This window comes from Fundulus heteroclitus, chromosome 13, assembly GCF_011125445.2.
Source record: "Fundulus heteroclitus isolate FHET01 chromosome 13, MU-UCD_Fhet_4.1, whole genome shotgun sequence".
Classification (NCBI taxonomy): Eukaryota; Metazoa; Chordata; class Actinopteri; order Cyprinodontiformes; family Fundulidae; genus Fundulus; species Fundulus heteroclitus.
The window spans coordinates 21013512-21028941 of record NC_046373.1 but is presented as its reverse complement, the minus strand read 5'-3'; the positions used below and the strand labels follow the sequence as shown (position 1 = coordinate 21028941).

Here is a 15430-nt window from a genome sequence, read left to right as displayed (position 1 = left end):
CTGTTTTCAAAACACTTTATTGGATTGTTCTCTTTTGAAGCCAGCTTCCTTAACCATATAGCAAAACCATTATATGCACATAATTTGTGCCATCTTTCACCAATTAAAATGTTTAGGTTAAATAAAACATAAGTCCAAAAGCAGCTGTAATATGCTGAATTGCATCTGGTATCCGGGTTGTTATAAAACCTTTCTCTCAGGGACATCCATTCAGTCACCATTTATATAATAAAAACAAAAAAATAAAATCTTTAACAGAATCCATATTCAAAACTTCATTCTGTGAACATTAAGGATCTATTCAACATATCACACATTGCACCAAAACCCAGTGAGAGAAGGTTTATTAAACAGGCTTCAAACTAATAAATCACATTAAACTGATCTTTATGTCATCTGTATGAGCTAATCCTGCAGGCACATTAATCCAGATGACATAAAAATAAATGTTGAATTTTTCAATGCAAACTAACACTGAAAAGACAGACATAAAATAAACTATGAAATACATTACCTTGATAATAAAATCTTTTTTTCCCTTTCTTCTTATTGCATAGACATGTGATCTTCATCGCTAATCAGTGCACACACCTGAGTTTGTTTTAAATATGTACCATGCTTTAACATTCACAGCTGTCCCTCAGTTCTCCTTAAAATAAATGTTCCCACAGTAAATACAACAATCTCCCCTTAACCAAGTGCATAAACCTAACTGATCTGATTCTAAATTAAACAAAATGCCAAAAAGAAAACAACACAACAATAAATCAACAGGCAATAAAAAAAATTATATGATTTTTTGATAACATGTCGATGATCTCATCACATGGGCAATTTTGGTGAAGATGATTGGTTTCTACCGAGGGCAAGACTCATCTGGAAGACAGAGATGAAAGGAAATTAAAGTTAATGTCTAATGGATATTGAATTTTTCGAATACAATTAGATTTAAAGTTCGAATCTCATTCCTTAACAATAACAATTGTGGCTTTGCAATGGACACAAATTCTACTGGTTCTATATATTTTTACTCTTCTTCTTTATAATGAGCTTGCCCACATTGCTCACCTGTTATTTACATAAAGGTAAAGTTGTTACCTTATTTATTTAAAAGATAAAATCTCATCATTCAACATTTTCTCCGTCAGAAACAAACAAACTCATAAAGGTATTATAAAACCTTTAAGAAGGTAATGAAACAGATGGCCATAAAACTCTGATGATAATTATCATGCTAGAGGAAGACTCACTTGATAACATGAGATAAGTAACAAAATCAAGTATACAGGAGCAACAAACGAAAATGAGATTAAAAAAGATGCTGAGAGCTCAGGTGCTATAGAATTTCTCTTAACGCTTTAGCAAACATATAGCTACAATGCTAATGACTGTGCTAAAGCAAAACTCAAGGATATATTTCATTCTACTTTAAAATGTAAATAAAATGAAAGTTATATAATATAAGGTTGATAAATAGTAATAACGACTGATTAAACTTAATAGCATTTATTTCATGGCTTTAGTAAAGACAGCTACAATGCTAAATAGCATGTCAAAGGTGGTCTCAGATGGTAATATGAGATGTTTTTATTCACTTCTAAATTATCTTGCTGAATATGTTAAAACTCTTAAGGGGAAGCCATATTGTAGGGAGAATAAGCATAAGAAATAAATCAAAGACATGGTGGGACCTTAAATAGCCAAAACAATCCCCCTAGAGCTTTAGCAAACAGATAGCCCTATGCTAACTATGTCCAATGAAGACTAACTTGGTAATGTGGGAAGACATTTTTATACTTTAAATGCTCTTACTGAATATTTTGAAACTCTCAAAAGGCATAACGCAAATAGCATTAAAAATAAAAAAATAAAATCTTGAGACCTTCGAGAGGTGCAGCATTTGCAAACCGATCGATGCAATGCTAACATGCAAGCTAAAGAAAACTTACTTGATAGCTTCAGGGGACATTTCTATCTTGTTTTAATACTCTTACTGATTAAATTAAAACTGTAAACAGTCGACCTACATAGGGGAAAATAAGCAGGATTAAAAAGAAAAATATTTTTAGGACTTTCTTTTTTCAGACAAATCTGTTGGCAATGCTTATTAGCATGCTAACAACTCACTAGAGTTTAACTTCTACCATTTTAATTGCTTTTATTGATTTAAAAAATTATAATAAAGGCGAATAAATGCCAATAGGAGAAAACAGCATTGACTCAAGTTATATAAAAAGGTTTGACACCGGAAGACACTGTAGCCATCATTTCAAGACATAATATGTACTTGGAAGTAGGAATTTTGGAATTCCAAGCTGGAAAAAATCAACACCCTCTGGTATTGGTACTCCAACTTGGAAAGTTGGAGGTTCCCTAACAAACCCAAGTTTAAATAAAAATATGCCTGTTGTTTGAATAAACTTTGCACATGTCGTATGAAACTGTTAATTTTCACTTATGATGGATTGTATCTTGTATCTTAAAGCAGTCTCACACATACTTTGATATAGTCCCTTTTAGAGAACATATTTCTACAGTGTCTGAAGGCCTCAAAAACACTAATATAATATATTGGTAACTGGTGCTATTTCCTGAAGCAAATTGTAGTAATTCAAAAAGAGTAGTTATTTTTTTTATTTAGCAGTATGGTTCATTGATGTGTAAATGGTACATGAATTGTATTTATGGAGCACCTTTCTAGTCATACTAACCACTCAAAGTGTTTTACACTAGAGCCACATCAACCAAATCAGCACACAACTGTGCACACATTCAGACACTGAAATGCAAATCAATAGGCAAGATGGGGTTTTAAATGCTTAGCTCAGTGGCGCATGGACATGTGACAGGAAGAAGCTGGAACCAAACCCACCACTTTCACATTGTAAGAATAATCAGCATATTTATTATAGGTCTACAGTAGAAATAAATGTACTATGGTGAGTATAGTTGTAAAACACACCTGGTTGTTGTTTTTTGTAAATGGGAGTCATAATTTCTTACAACATCTGGAGCTTTGCCAAAACAAACCACTTGAAAAATCTTGAATAAAATGTCAACTTTTTAAACCATATTAAATTAAACCATACAGAGGATTTTTCAGGACAGTGCAGACATCTGTAAGACATACTGAAAACATTTATTACACTTTATGTCTTCTGAGACGGGGGTGACACTGACCCACTCTTAGGCGAGGTCCTTTCGCAGTCCCTGTGCTCTTCATGCTCTTGAAGACAACTGCTCCTCCCTCACCTTCACCATCATCCTTGTGCACCTCCACACCGTGCAACTTTTCTTTCTTCTCAAGGTCATAAGGGAGGGGGCTTAACGTCAGCATGAAGGTCTCTGAAGGGTATTCACACACCTGCTCAAGCTGGTCTTCATCAAAACACACCTTCACCTGGAAAAAGTTAAGACAGATGGTTTTCTTTCATCATAGTTAATAAAAATATGTTATATCTTGTAAGAACATAGGTTGACTCTTTTTCTATAATGTAAGCACGTTGAGCGTTGTGTGACACAGCTCGAAGAAGAAGCGCAGCTGGGTGCCATAGTGTTCGTGAAGCTAATAACAGCTAGCGCGTCAGCTTTACTGAACGTTTTATGTTGCTCTAAACATCAACAACATCAAGTATTTAAAATAACCAAACAATGTCTAGCCTGGCGGGAGGGTGAGTAAAACATGGTGGCCCACCAGGCTTTTAATATGGTGGGAGAAACCTTGGCCTTGTGGGGAAATAGACTGTATCTTGTCCTTGATCAGAATTTAGATGGTTTTCTAAATTTGATTTGTTAGGGGTAACAGAATGAGGGCTTGCTCCGGGCGGCATTAGTTTGCACAATTATTTCAATACGTATTCATTGGAAAGTATTCAAGACCCAATAGCCAGATCAGGGCCATGTCACAACATCTGAATCAGATTTAAGTGGTAACTGACTCCAAAACCAACATTTTTGTCCTTTTATCCATTGAGGTGAAGACTTGTTGGTGTACTTTGGATCATTTTTCCGCTGCATAACCCAAGTGTCTATTGTTACAAATTCAAGGTAAGACATCCTCACTTTAAGATTATCAGCTATTCAAGAGAATTTAGTTTCATCAACTGCAACAAGTTAATTATATCCGGCGGGAAAGCAGTCCCAGTTCTTCATGCTATCACCTCTATGTTAAGCTCTGATGTCCTTTTTGTGAAAGGCTGTTAGTTTCACATTTGATATAATGGGACAGACACCTTACAAAAGGCTCCACTTTTGTCTCGCCAGTCTACAGAATATTTTAACTTTAAGTGTTGAACGCCATCAAGATGTTTTTTGACCAATTAAGACAAACCTTGATGTCTTTTTTTCACAGCAGTGGTTTTTCACCTTGAAACTCTTTGATAAGTGTCATATTGCCCAGTCTCTCTCATCATAAACACTACAGCTTCACAACTGAATTGCAACTATCACCCCAATATCAAAGCAGGCTGTATTGCAATCGCAAAGGATTGTTTGTGCTCGTTGCAATTATATTTCAATTGTCAGGCATCATGCTCTGCATATCAGAAATATATTTGGTGTGTTGGATGGACTCTTAGGGCCCTCAATGCTAGTGTCGGATGTATATTATTAGTGCCTGAGATGTTATTAATGTTCATGGAGATTGATAGGCGCATTGTGTAATAGTACAGAAATAGAATTGTAATGAAAATGTGGGTTAACTTTAGTCAATAATGTTATTGCTATATATTCAATACTAGTTTCACAAATAAATATTTTCCTGATATGATGCAGCTCTAAAGAACATTAATGGTTTGCTGGAGTTCCAAAGGCTTAGAAATGGCTCTGAGACTCTTTCCAGACTGATATATGTCAATGACTTTGTTTGTCATCTGCTATCGCATGTTTTCAGATAAGGGTATGGTGCAATTCTTTTTGAGATCTTGTAGCTTACTTCATGCTGTCATATAGGTTCTGTTTAAATAATTTCTTGATTATACAGGTCTGGCAGTAATCAGACCAGAGTGAAATTAAAATCAGATTTCCAAAAATAGCATCAACAATAATGACAGTGCATTCATGATTTAATAAGAGGGATAAAATATGTCTACAGGGTTTGGATAACTTTTTCCTTCAATATATGAAATAATCATTTAAAAACTGTATTTAAGTGTGGCAAAAAACAAACAAACAGAAGAAATGAAAAAGGAGGCAAATACTTTTTCACGGAAATGTCGGTAGTGAGCTTTGTCTTGAAATTATAAAACAACATACAAACATGACCTGTTATGAAAAAATGTCTCTAACCGAAAGCAAACAGTTTCAAACACAGCCTATTTCCTCTTAGATATGCTAACTTCAACTTGCAAAGACAGGGTGTAGGTGCTGGAAAATGTTTCAGTCTGTCTCTGAGAGGCGTTTGCAAACGCTATGACTGTAATGTCAACTGGCAGCGTGAGGCTTAGAACAGCAGCCATACTTTGAACCCTTCATGCCATCACTGAAATGGAGATTGGATCTTGCATATTAGGAAGCACAAGCAGAAATGGACTGCTAAGTTGTGGTTTTCTTAAAAAAGGAGAATAAGGCCCTGCGACGTTTGTTTACTAAGCAGCTGGTGTGGTGTAAGCAAGCAGCACGAGTCCTAGAGGAAGCAGAGGTACATCCAAAGACTTGTACTGACAGAAACTCAGCCCTGAAGCCAAGATGGGTTAGTAAGTATACTTTGAAGTGCAGACAACGTGTGCATTTAGCTGCTTCACCTTGAACTGTGGCCATCTGAAGGGCAAAGAACAGATGTGCTCAAATAAGGCTGGCAGGTGCTCAGTGACCTTGTGGTTCCTCTTATGCATATCTGTAGGTTTAGTAACTCATAGCACATCCACAAAGAATTGTAAGGCACCCTTTTCATAAAACCTCTTTTAGTTAAACAGCCTTTTCACTTTACCTGAGGATTTGAAACTAATTCCATACAGTCAGACAACCCTGTCCCTTTGTCTCATTGTCGGTCTGTTTTAAGTGATTTTAAGATGTTATGTATGATATTTGATCTTGCTATGCTGTTTTATTGTCTTATTTTGTTAAAGGAGCGTCTGGGGATGTGCATTTCAAATTAGCGAAGGATATGAATGCTTGTCACCATGCAAATAACCAATAAAGAAGCAATTATATTAAGGCACAGAAGGTTTAATCCTGCATCCCTGACCCTGATTAACCCAGGCTAACGCAGCAGGAGAGTAGAGCCAAAGAGTTTGGCGAAGGCTATAAAAAAAGAAGAAGAGGGAAGCTCATGTAGTTAAATTCAAAAGTTCAGCAATGCAAGGCTGAAACTAAACACAGAGAATAGCTTTGAGGTCACCTCCTGCTTCCTTTTTACAAAACATAGGTGCGATTTTTTTAAAGGTATAAAAGGTAGAATAGAGTCAAAAATATATGAGGGGAAAAAATTTTTTACCATAAAGTTTGGTTGCAGTAACCTAAATTTAGTTATATGTCATAGTATCTAGACGTACAAATCTCAAAGAAAGAATGAGTCAATTTAAGCCCAAGCACTTTAACCTCCTACTGTGATATGATAGTGTAATGGGGGGGAGGGGAGGAAGCCTGACGTCAAACCGTCTGAACGGCATCAACGTGAGAGCAACAGGTGGTCAGAAAATCACTCCGTGGTCATCTCTTACTGCAGCTAAGACAGTCAGAATTACATGACTGGTAACATAAAGCTCTGTCTAAAACAGAGCTGGGAAAGGGTATTTGTCATTTCTTCTGTTTCTTCTATTTCGCCACATTTGTATGTTTCTGATTATAAAAAGAAAACCTGTGTTAAACAAAAGGAAGCTTTTGAATTATTATTTGATTTATTAAAAAAAACAAAAACGCTATTCAAACAGACCTTGGCCAATGTGAAAAAGTCATCACCCATAAATCTTATAACTGGTTGTGCCAGCCATTGCAGCAACAATTACCATCAAATGTTTCAACTGACAATGAGTCTTTAATGTCACCATAGAGGATAGTTGGACTACAGTTTTTTGCAGAATTGTTTTAATTCAGCCATATTGGAGTGTTTTTTAAATGATCTGCTAAATAGAATGACACAGCATTATAATTAGATTTTGAATTCAGACTTTGACTAGGCGACTCCGAAACCTTCATTTTGCTTTTTTTTTTTTAAATCTTGCAGTAAATTTGGTGTGTTGGCCATTCCTGGCATGGTTCAACACTGCTCCATATTTTCTCAATCTGTGGATAATGGTTGTCACTGTCCTTTGGTGGAGTGCCAACGCCTTGGAAATTAAATGCATATCTGCGCATGAAGTGCTGCTTTATGAGAACCTTTCGCCAACTTCAAGTAATTTGGACTGCACATCACTTCCATTTAGTCAATCTTTTATTAGAGGAAGCTCAAACATCTGAAAGAGGAAGTGTGTAAAAATGCACAGCGTGACAGGGAGTTTCTGTGAGACCAAAGAAACAAAACTTTTTTTTTTCTCACTATTGCTGTCTACAAACTGCCTCTGGTCTTTACTTTTCCTCAATGCTGTCTGAGTCCCCTGAACTTCGTCAAATCTTACCCTCCAAATCATGCACATCCAGCTAAATCTACTTGCTATCTGCCATGCTCAGCGGACTGTCAACGTGTTAAAAGACAGTCTAACAACCCAAAGGCCAGGCTAGGACAGAGCCAAGAACACACAAAGACTGATTTGTGCGAGAGGCAGCATAAGGCTGACTCAACAGTTAGAGGAGAACTGGTGCAAGCGAAGAAGGAAGCAGACTGAGAGGGACATTTCAAGCAGCCTAACAAAGCTGAAATACAAAAACAGCAACTTGAGTCATCTAAAGACGCCTGCGAAAGTCCAAAAAGAACAAAATTCACTTCACCGGATGCTGAAAAAACTTTACTCTTTATCTCTCTCTTCAACTTTCCTACTGAAGAACTGAAGAAGTCACGAAATTCAAAAGAAGAAAGGCTGTTTAGTGAACTTTGTACAGGGAATTATTGGTGTGGGTTGAAGGTGCTGAGGCAGAAAAACTGTGAATAGCAATGTAGTCTTGCATGCATTCACACAACAAATCGTCAGATTCAAGCAGGTAGACTGAATGAAGCAAACTGAAGAAGAAATTCTGCCTCTCATTGTAGTTTCCTATGCAACTTTTCTGCGTCCACTGAAGCCTATAACCTCACTACTACCCATGTCTTTCTTAATAAGCTTCAGCATGATCTTGTCTCATGGTAGTTTGTTGTGTTTCTTTCTGAACATATAAAACACAAAAAGCAATAAAAGCTAAAAGTCAGGGGGAATTAGAGCACAGGTGCAAATGGAAAAAGGAGATCACTCCCGGGTTTTATGGCTCAGAATCAAGATGTCGTGCTTGATAAGGCTTTAACTAGCTAAGCTCCTTCTCCGTGATCGCACTTCTCAATCATAGGGGATGTTCTCCTAGTGAAAGGGGATTCTGCTTGACGAGAAGCGGAGAAGTCAGAAAGTGATAAACCTGATTTTCGCAAGACCTTAAATTCAAATGGATACACAGATTGTGTTATATATATATACTACATTATACTTTTGCATAGCTGGGAGCGAATGCTTTCCTCCGATTTTGACGTGTTTGCGCAGTGAAAGTTACCCCATTCCATATAAGTGCAAAAACCAAATCAACTTACCCTCTTTTGCGTCACTTTACTCTTGACCAGACAGGACCTCTCCAGATTCTGATATCCACCAATCACTTCAATTTCGTCCACTGATGGATACTTCTTCTTTGCAGGCTCGTCCACATCGGGGGTCGTCGGTTGCTGCGATGGGGTTTTTGGTGACCCTGCTGCTGCTGATCGTGCTGCGGATCCAGTAGCTCCTCCGCCGACAGTTTTTTTTGGAGTGATTGTGATGGTGGCGCCTCTCTTTACTTGGCCCCCAGAAGCACTTCTGATGGAGAAGAGCTTGGGAGACGGGCTGGGAGATGGGGAGATGCTGGGAGAGTTGGCAGGAGATGGTGAGCATGGGGAGGAGGCTGGAGTCGGGGCACAGTTTGTAGGTTTCAAAGAGTTGTCTGGTGATTGGTTCCTTAGAAACGAGGGGGTGATGGTGATAGTTTGCTTCAGCTGAGATGTTGGGGAACAAAAACGCTGTGGAGATTCTTTGGTTCTTTGGTTACTTTCAGGTGTTTCTTCAGCTTCCGCTTCTTTTACCTGCAGCTTTGTCTCTCTTTTGGGACTTTTGGGCAATTTTGTTTCTTTTTCCTTTCCAGAGGTATTTGCAGATGACTTTAGCACTTCCTGCTCTTTCAGCTGAAACTGCTCAATCTGTTGCTGTATCGTCTGAACCCCACGGATGTCGTCACCTGTCAGCGATTTGCTGTCCCCCTGGTGAGAGCTTGAAATAAATGGCTTCACTTTAACAAGGTGCACAGAAGATGGGATGTCTACTGTCCTATCCCTCAGATACAAGCCTGATCTTGAACCAACGGTGTCCAGGTTGTAGATCCGGCTCATGGCTGCCAGGGAGTTGGGATGAGGCGGTGAAGGAGAGAGAGAACCTATAGAGTCTGTAGACGTTGTGTACTTCTCCAACTCCTCCTCAGAGAACTCTCTGTCTTCCTCCTCCTCTTCTTCTTCTTCTTCTGTGCTCTCGTATTGGCCCCTGTGGTGCTCCAGGTGCAGCTCTACATGTTTCAGGGGGTCCGTTTCATCCTCGGAGATCTGGGAGCCTTCAGAGTGAACATCAGGGACGCCAGCCGAACACTCGTCTGCCACTTCCTCTCTGCTCTTGTCTTGTGAGCTGGGGACAGAAACAGGAAGCTGAGGGCTGGTTTTCAACATGCCGACTTCCCGTCTGACGTCACAGACACCCGTGGATGTCTGCTCTGCTGCGTCGCCCTCTTCGCTCTCCGGTACGTCCGGCCTCGCCTGCGTACAAGCCGCATCATCCCACTCTTTCATGATTTCACTTCCCCTCACCTCATACCTGTCCTCAGCTGCTGGAGCCTCACAGATGTCTGCAGCTTCACATCTTTCTCCCACCCGGGCCTCTCTTTGTCTTTGTTTATCCAGCTCTCTCTCTCTCATTTTCTCTCTGAGAGACTCAATCCGACTCAGAGGTTTTCCAATCGTCCAGCTATCCCTCCTTTCCACCCTATGGTCTCCTTCCCAGTCTTGTCCGTCACCGCTCCGACACTCGCTAACCTTTCTCTCCGACATCTCCTCGGCAACATAAAACACAGCCCTAGGAATTTGAACCTCAAGGCAACCTGGTGGGATCCCGGTGGATTCAATCCTCTTTGGAGATCTGGGAATCTCTCTCTCTGAACCAGTATGGCCTCCTGTCTGAGGTTCCTCGTCGCACCCTTCGTGTGCAGCGGTGTGAGGTATTTCTTCCCTCTCGCTTACGTAGATAGTTGTATCCCCCCTCTTGTCTGTTTTGCTTCTAAGATCCTCAGTTTGCTGGGATACATTGGAGTACAAGAGGTAAGGACCTTGTGGTCCTGAGCCGCTCCACTCTGGCCCTCTATGGGGGATCTGATCTTGGCCTGTAGAAAACAGACTGGAGCATTCTTTGAAAGCCGAATCATGTTTGCACTGATTCACAAAAGTCTCACTGGGAATGGGTGACACTTCCACTGTAGCACCAGGGTAATTAGTTTCAATTTGCACTCTTCTGTCCAGTCTGTCATCTCTCCGAACGTCACTAACTCCACCTGCCTCTGAATCTTTTTCAACACTTCTGTCCTTTGTCAGTATCCTAGCATCTTTATCAGCTCTTGCTCTAACATCCTGTCTGATTGGTACTCTTCTTGCAAACGATATGCCCTCTGTGTTTTTTACTGAAGCTACTGTGAACCCCTTGTCTGCATCTGCAACCCCTACTTTCTCTGCGGCTCTCTTATTGACAGGCTCTACTTTCTTCAGCTCACTCCTGTGTTTTTTCCAAATTTCTGCGTCCTTCGTCCTCTGCATCACTCCTCCCTTTTCATCCTCACTTTTTACATCTTTGTGCTTTCCAAAGCGCTCTTTCACGCTTGGTCTGAGTTTTGCTACCCCTGCTACATCTACCCAGGAATCAGTGTTTTTCTCTGGATATATGCTCTCTTGACCCCTTGCATCTCCTAATCCGTTCTCTACCACTCCGACGACTCGATCCGAGAAGCTGAAGGAGCGTTTTGGGGTGCTTCTCAGAAGCATGTTCTTTCCATTTGCCTTTCTCTCCTCAGACTGTCGATCTTCTTGATCTCCAGAGTATTTTCTTCTTCCTGGTTGGAGGAAATTATCTGAACTTTTGGACCGAGATGGAGGCATTGGATGCTCTCCGAACTTACTCAGCAGCTTGCTGACCCTCCCTCCCCTCTCAACAAAAACATTATCATCCCAGCTGTCTCCTCCACTGTCTTTATTAATAACTGTTGCCTGACCCCAGGGCTTATCCTTGTCGTTTTCTCTCAGCCAGGACATTTCTGATTTCATATCTCTGGTTAAATCCAAGTTGCTCTTCACTTCTCCTTCCTCTCTAGACTTTCCTCCTCCGCCTGTTTGCTCCTCGGAGCTGACAGACGGCTTGATGATCAAAACTTCAGAAGCTCGTATCTCTGTGACACTCCCTCCTCCTGCCAGGATCTCTCTGAGGTCCATCTTCATCCCTCTCTTCAGCTGATGGTCTTCTTCAGGGGTCTCCCTTTCCACCTCCCTCCATCTTGCCCTTCTTTCGTCGCTGCCCTTTCGGTCCTGTTCGATGATGATGATGTTGTCAGCTCGGATGGTTCGAAGACAGGGAAGAACGGGGGGAAACTGACCAGACGTCTGAGGGATATCTTTTTCCTCAGCCTCTTTTTTCACTTTAAAGAGTTCCTGCTCCTTCACTCCATCCCTAACTGACTCTTTCCCCTGTTTTATGTCCTTTTCACATCCTTCTTGGTTGTTCTCCTTTTCTTTTCCTAGACTCTTATCCCTGCTCTTCTCCTTTTCCCACCCTTCAGTCAAATCCCTAAACCTTTCTATTTTCAGCTCGATATCTCTTCCTCTGCTCGTCTCCACTTCTTGAGACCTGAGGCAGAGCTTTTCCTTCTCCTTAACCTCCACCTCATTTGCTGCCTCTGGATCTTTGCCTTTCCTCCACACACTCTGTGTGCGAATAAATGGGTTCTCGTGGACTGGAACGATGGTTTCCACTGACACCTGACTCCCCGGTTTGGGCTCTGCATCCAGCCACATCCCAGGATCTGGACTGAGTGACGTCTCACTTCCCTGATTGACCGTAATCGAGCTGTCAGTGTCACTAAGGCCATCAGAAGATGTTCTGGCGTCCACCTGGTGCAGGCAGATGTCTCTGTCTCTCTCCCTGTCACCCAAGCTCTCCTGCTTGGCCTTTCTCCGCTGAATGATCCCCCGCTTCCAGGCAGGCATGCTGGCCAGCTTCTCCTCCTCCTCCTTTTCTCTCCTCTCTCGCTGCTCCTCCTCTCTCCTCTTTCTCTCCAGAAGAAGTTGCTTCCATTCTGGCAGAGAAGAAACAGACATAACAAAAAAGATTTCGGACCCTTTGGTCAAAGTGGGCGAAACTTCTGTCCTGCGAGACTTCAGGAATTACCTGTAACAAAAAAAAGAAAAAGAAAAAAACAAAAAACAAATCGGATAAAATCTATTTTTGTCACACGAGCATTTCTAATAAAGCTAAAACATCGTAATGCGACTAGAAAATGTCCATGTAACCTGAATAAATTGATTAAGCCTTTAGATAGGTTTCATTTCTACTTTAGCAAGGAAAAAACTTACCAAACCCAAGTTTGCGCAAAGATTTATGGGATCCAACATTAGTCTAAGTCTGTGCGTAATGCGCTCCGTCTCGTCTCAGCGGGTAATCTCTCTCCAAAAGCGAAAAGATGAAATATAGAATCAACCCTTTTAAAAGTCCCGTTTAAAATGCACGCAGCCTTGCGAAGTCACCCCGAAAGCTGACTTTGCATCAAGGCGGAAAAAAATGGACGCTCTTTCCGTCTCCAGCTCCAGAACTGCAGAGCGCTAATCCGATAATTGCAGTCAATTCCGTCAGGAGAGTTTAGTGGCACACACCATATTGTGGGAACTAAGAAAAGGAGTTTAAAGACCAGAGCCGTCTGCCCGACTCCTGCCCCCCTCCCTCTGCCCATCTTTCCGCCCTGGAGGGCCGATTGGAGAAGAGGAGGAGGAAGAGGAAGAGGAGGAGGGAGAGCTGTAAAACAGACTACCAGATTTGCCAAAGCTGCGGGAAGATCGGCTTCACTGGCAGAGACGGCCCAAAGCTGTGTGAGGCTCTATGAGCAAAATTTAATTTGGGACCCTGTTTTAATTTACTTGTTTTATTTCAGGCGCTGTCCAGGTATTTCTTCTGTGCCCGAGAAAGATTCACAGTTACAGTTCTACAAAAAGTTGCAAAACAATAAACACAGTAGTGCCTAAACGTGCTAAAATTGAAGAGCACAAGTAGAAGTAAGTACATTTTAGCAACTTTCACAGAATAAAATTCACAAAATGCTTAACAATAAAACAACAATAATAACAACTCATAATAAAAACATATAAAAAAATATAAAGAGAGATAAAACAGCATGCATGCAACATCATTGCATAAAACTACGTAGTTAAAATCTGAACAAATGGGTCTTCAACTGCTTACCAGAATGAAGAGTCAAGACAACACAAAGATGGAGGCAATGCATTCCACAGCATGAGGAAGAAAGCAAACATAAAAATAACCTCAAATAAAATAATGTTAACAACATTATTGTTTGAAAATTGTTTGATTGTTGCATGTCAGGGCTGTCCAAAGTGTACCCGGCGGCCAACAATCATTTTGTGTGATTTGGCAGGTGATGCAATTGGCGACTTTATACATTTTTCAGGGTAAATTTTTAATGACAAAAAATTAAATCGTCTTAAAATTAAAAATATTAGGCACAATTCAAATTATTAATCTTTTATTAACCGTATTGTCGGTTTTCATTTTGATTTCATTGTAAAATTGGAACACAGATGTTGAATAACTTTTGCTCAACAGCAAACTCGCTGCAACACATCGTTTTCCCAGAAAGTGTGACCCATATCCTGTTTCTGTTGCTGAACAGATTATAGAGACAACAACAGAATAGACTGAAAGAATGTTGTAGACAAAATAAAATTGCAAATAGTGTCTTTCTTTAGCTAAGGCAATTTTGTCTTTTTTGTTTTTTTGTTTTACCGAGGCACCTGATTAATTAATATTTTATCTGGCTTGTAAAGCACTTTGGCATACCATTTTTAACGTGATAAGTAAATTTGGCCATGGCATGTTTTGGATCTTAAACGCATGACGTCTTTCTGCATGGAGTTTGCATGTTCTCCCTGTGCGTGCGTCAGAATCAGAATCAGAATCAAGTTTATTGCCAAGTAGATTTGCACTTACAAGGAATTTGACTTGGTGTTGATGGTGCAGACAAAACAAAATAGATATATATATACAGAATATCGGTTCTCTCCAGGTACTCCAACCTCCTCCCACAGTCCAAAAACATGACTTTTAGGTTATTTTGTTTCTCCAAATTGAACTTAGGTGTGAGTGTGTATGGACTTGGTTGTTTGTCCCTCATGTCTCCGTGTGGAAATAAGATAAGACATTTCTTTATTGTCCCACAATAGGGAAATTCAGGTACACAATTGTTCAGTTACACACAATTAATAGCAATGAAAACACAAGCTAATCTAATCTAAAGTTAGTTCTACGGCAACAGAGAATGACTTTATCAGAAACGCAACAAATAAACGTAAACATAAACATCAGAGTAAATATTATTATTGATAATACGACATACTCAGCTAAAAAAGATGAAATGTTCAAGTCAAACATTGGAAAATCTACAATCTACTTACAGAATTTGAGATAATATGCAATATGCATGATAGTATAGCAGCATCTCGATGTAGCTAAGGCGTGTGCAAGTGTACCTTAGTATCTGGGAGAGGGTGTAAACGATTCATGATCAAGTCAGGACCCGTGCGACCATAAGTATGTTTGTAAACAGTTATTAAGTCAGCTCTGAGCAGCAGAGATTATAAAGTCTACCAGCAGGTGGGAGGAACAATCTGTGGAAGCGCTCCTTATAGCATCCTGAATGCAACAGTCTGTCACTGAAAGAGTTCTCCAGCTCTTCAACTGCTCCATGCATGGGTGAGAGACATTGTCCATCAGTGATGTTACTTTTCTTACAGTGCTTTTGTCACCAACCACCTGCACTAAGTCCAGGGGGCATCCCAGGACAGGATAGGCTGCTGCTCCAACAGACTACACCATAGAAGATGGCTGATGCCACCACAGAGTCAAAGAAGGTCTTCAGAAGCCATGTGATCTACTGGCGACATGTCCAGGGTGTACCCCGCCTCTCACCCAACGACTGCTGGAGATAGCCACGATAGATAAGTGTGTATAGACAATAGATAATTGGTTGGATG

The 15430-nt window shown here is 40.4% G+C and overlaps 1 protein-coding gene across 2 annotated transcripts; it reads right to left on the bottom strand.

Moving 5' to 3' along the window:
• On the bottom strand, positions 1–13104 carry ppp1r18 (protein phosphatase 1, regulatory subunit 18). Of its 2 annotated transcripts, none has more exons than XM_036145346.1 (4): positions 12743–13104; positions 8648–12557; positions 3181–3400; positions 1–876 (listed from the first exon to the last, which is right to left on the bottom strand). In XM_036145346.1, exons 2-4 carry the CDS (start codon positions 12485–12487, stop codon positions 857–859), a joined length of 4080 nt encoding a protein of 1359 aa, XP_036001239.1. In that variant the 5' UTR covers positions 12488–12557; positions 12743–13104; the 3' UTR covers positions 1–856. The 2 variants fall into 2 exon arrangements, with proteins under 2 accessions (XP_036001239.1, XP_036001240.1); XM_036145347.1 differs by having other exon boundaries at positions 8648–12465; positions 12743–13103.
• Between the last annotated feature and the right edge of the window lie 2326 nt (positions 13105–15430).

What these genes read in the sequence shown, in the direction of transcription:
- ppp1r18 (XM_036145346.1), bottom strand. Translation starts at nt 12,487, where the DNA reads ATGTCTGTTTCTTCTCTGCCAGAATGGAAGCAACTTCTTCTGGAGAGA. An exon ending in GTAAAGTGACGCAAAAGAGG is followed by an intron (nt 3,401 to 8,647) that starts GTAAGTTGATTT and finishes AACTTTTTCCAG; the next exon opens with GTGAAGGTGTGTTTTGATGA. An exon ending in AGGACCTCGCCTAAGAGTGG is followed by an intron (nt 877 to 3,180) that starts GTCAGTGTCACC and finishes TCTGTCTTCCAG; the next exon opens with ATGAGTCTTGCCCTCGGTAG.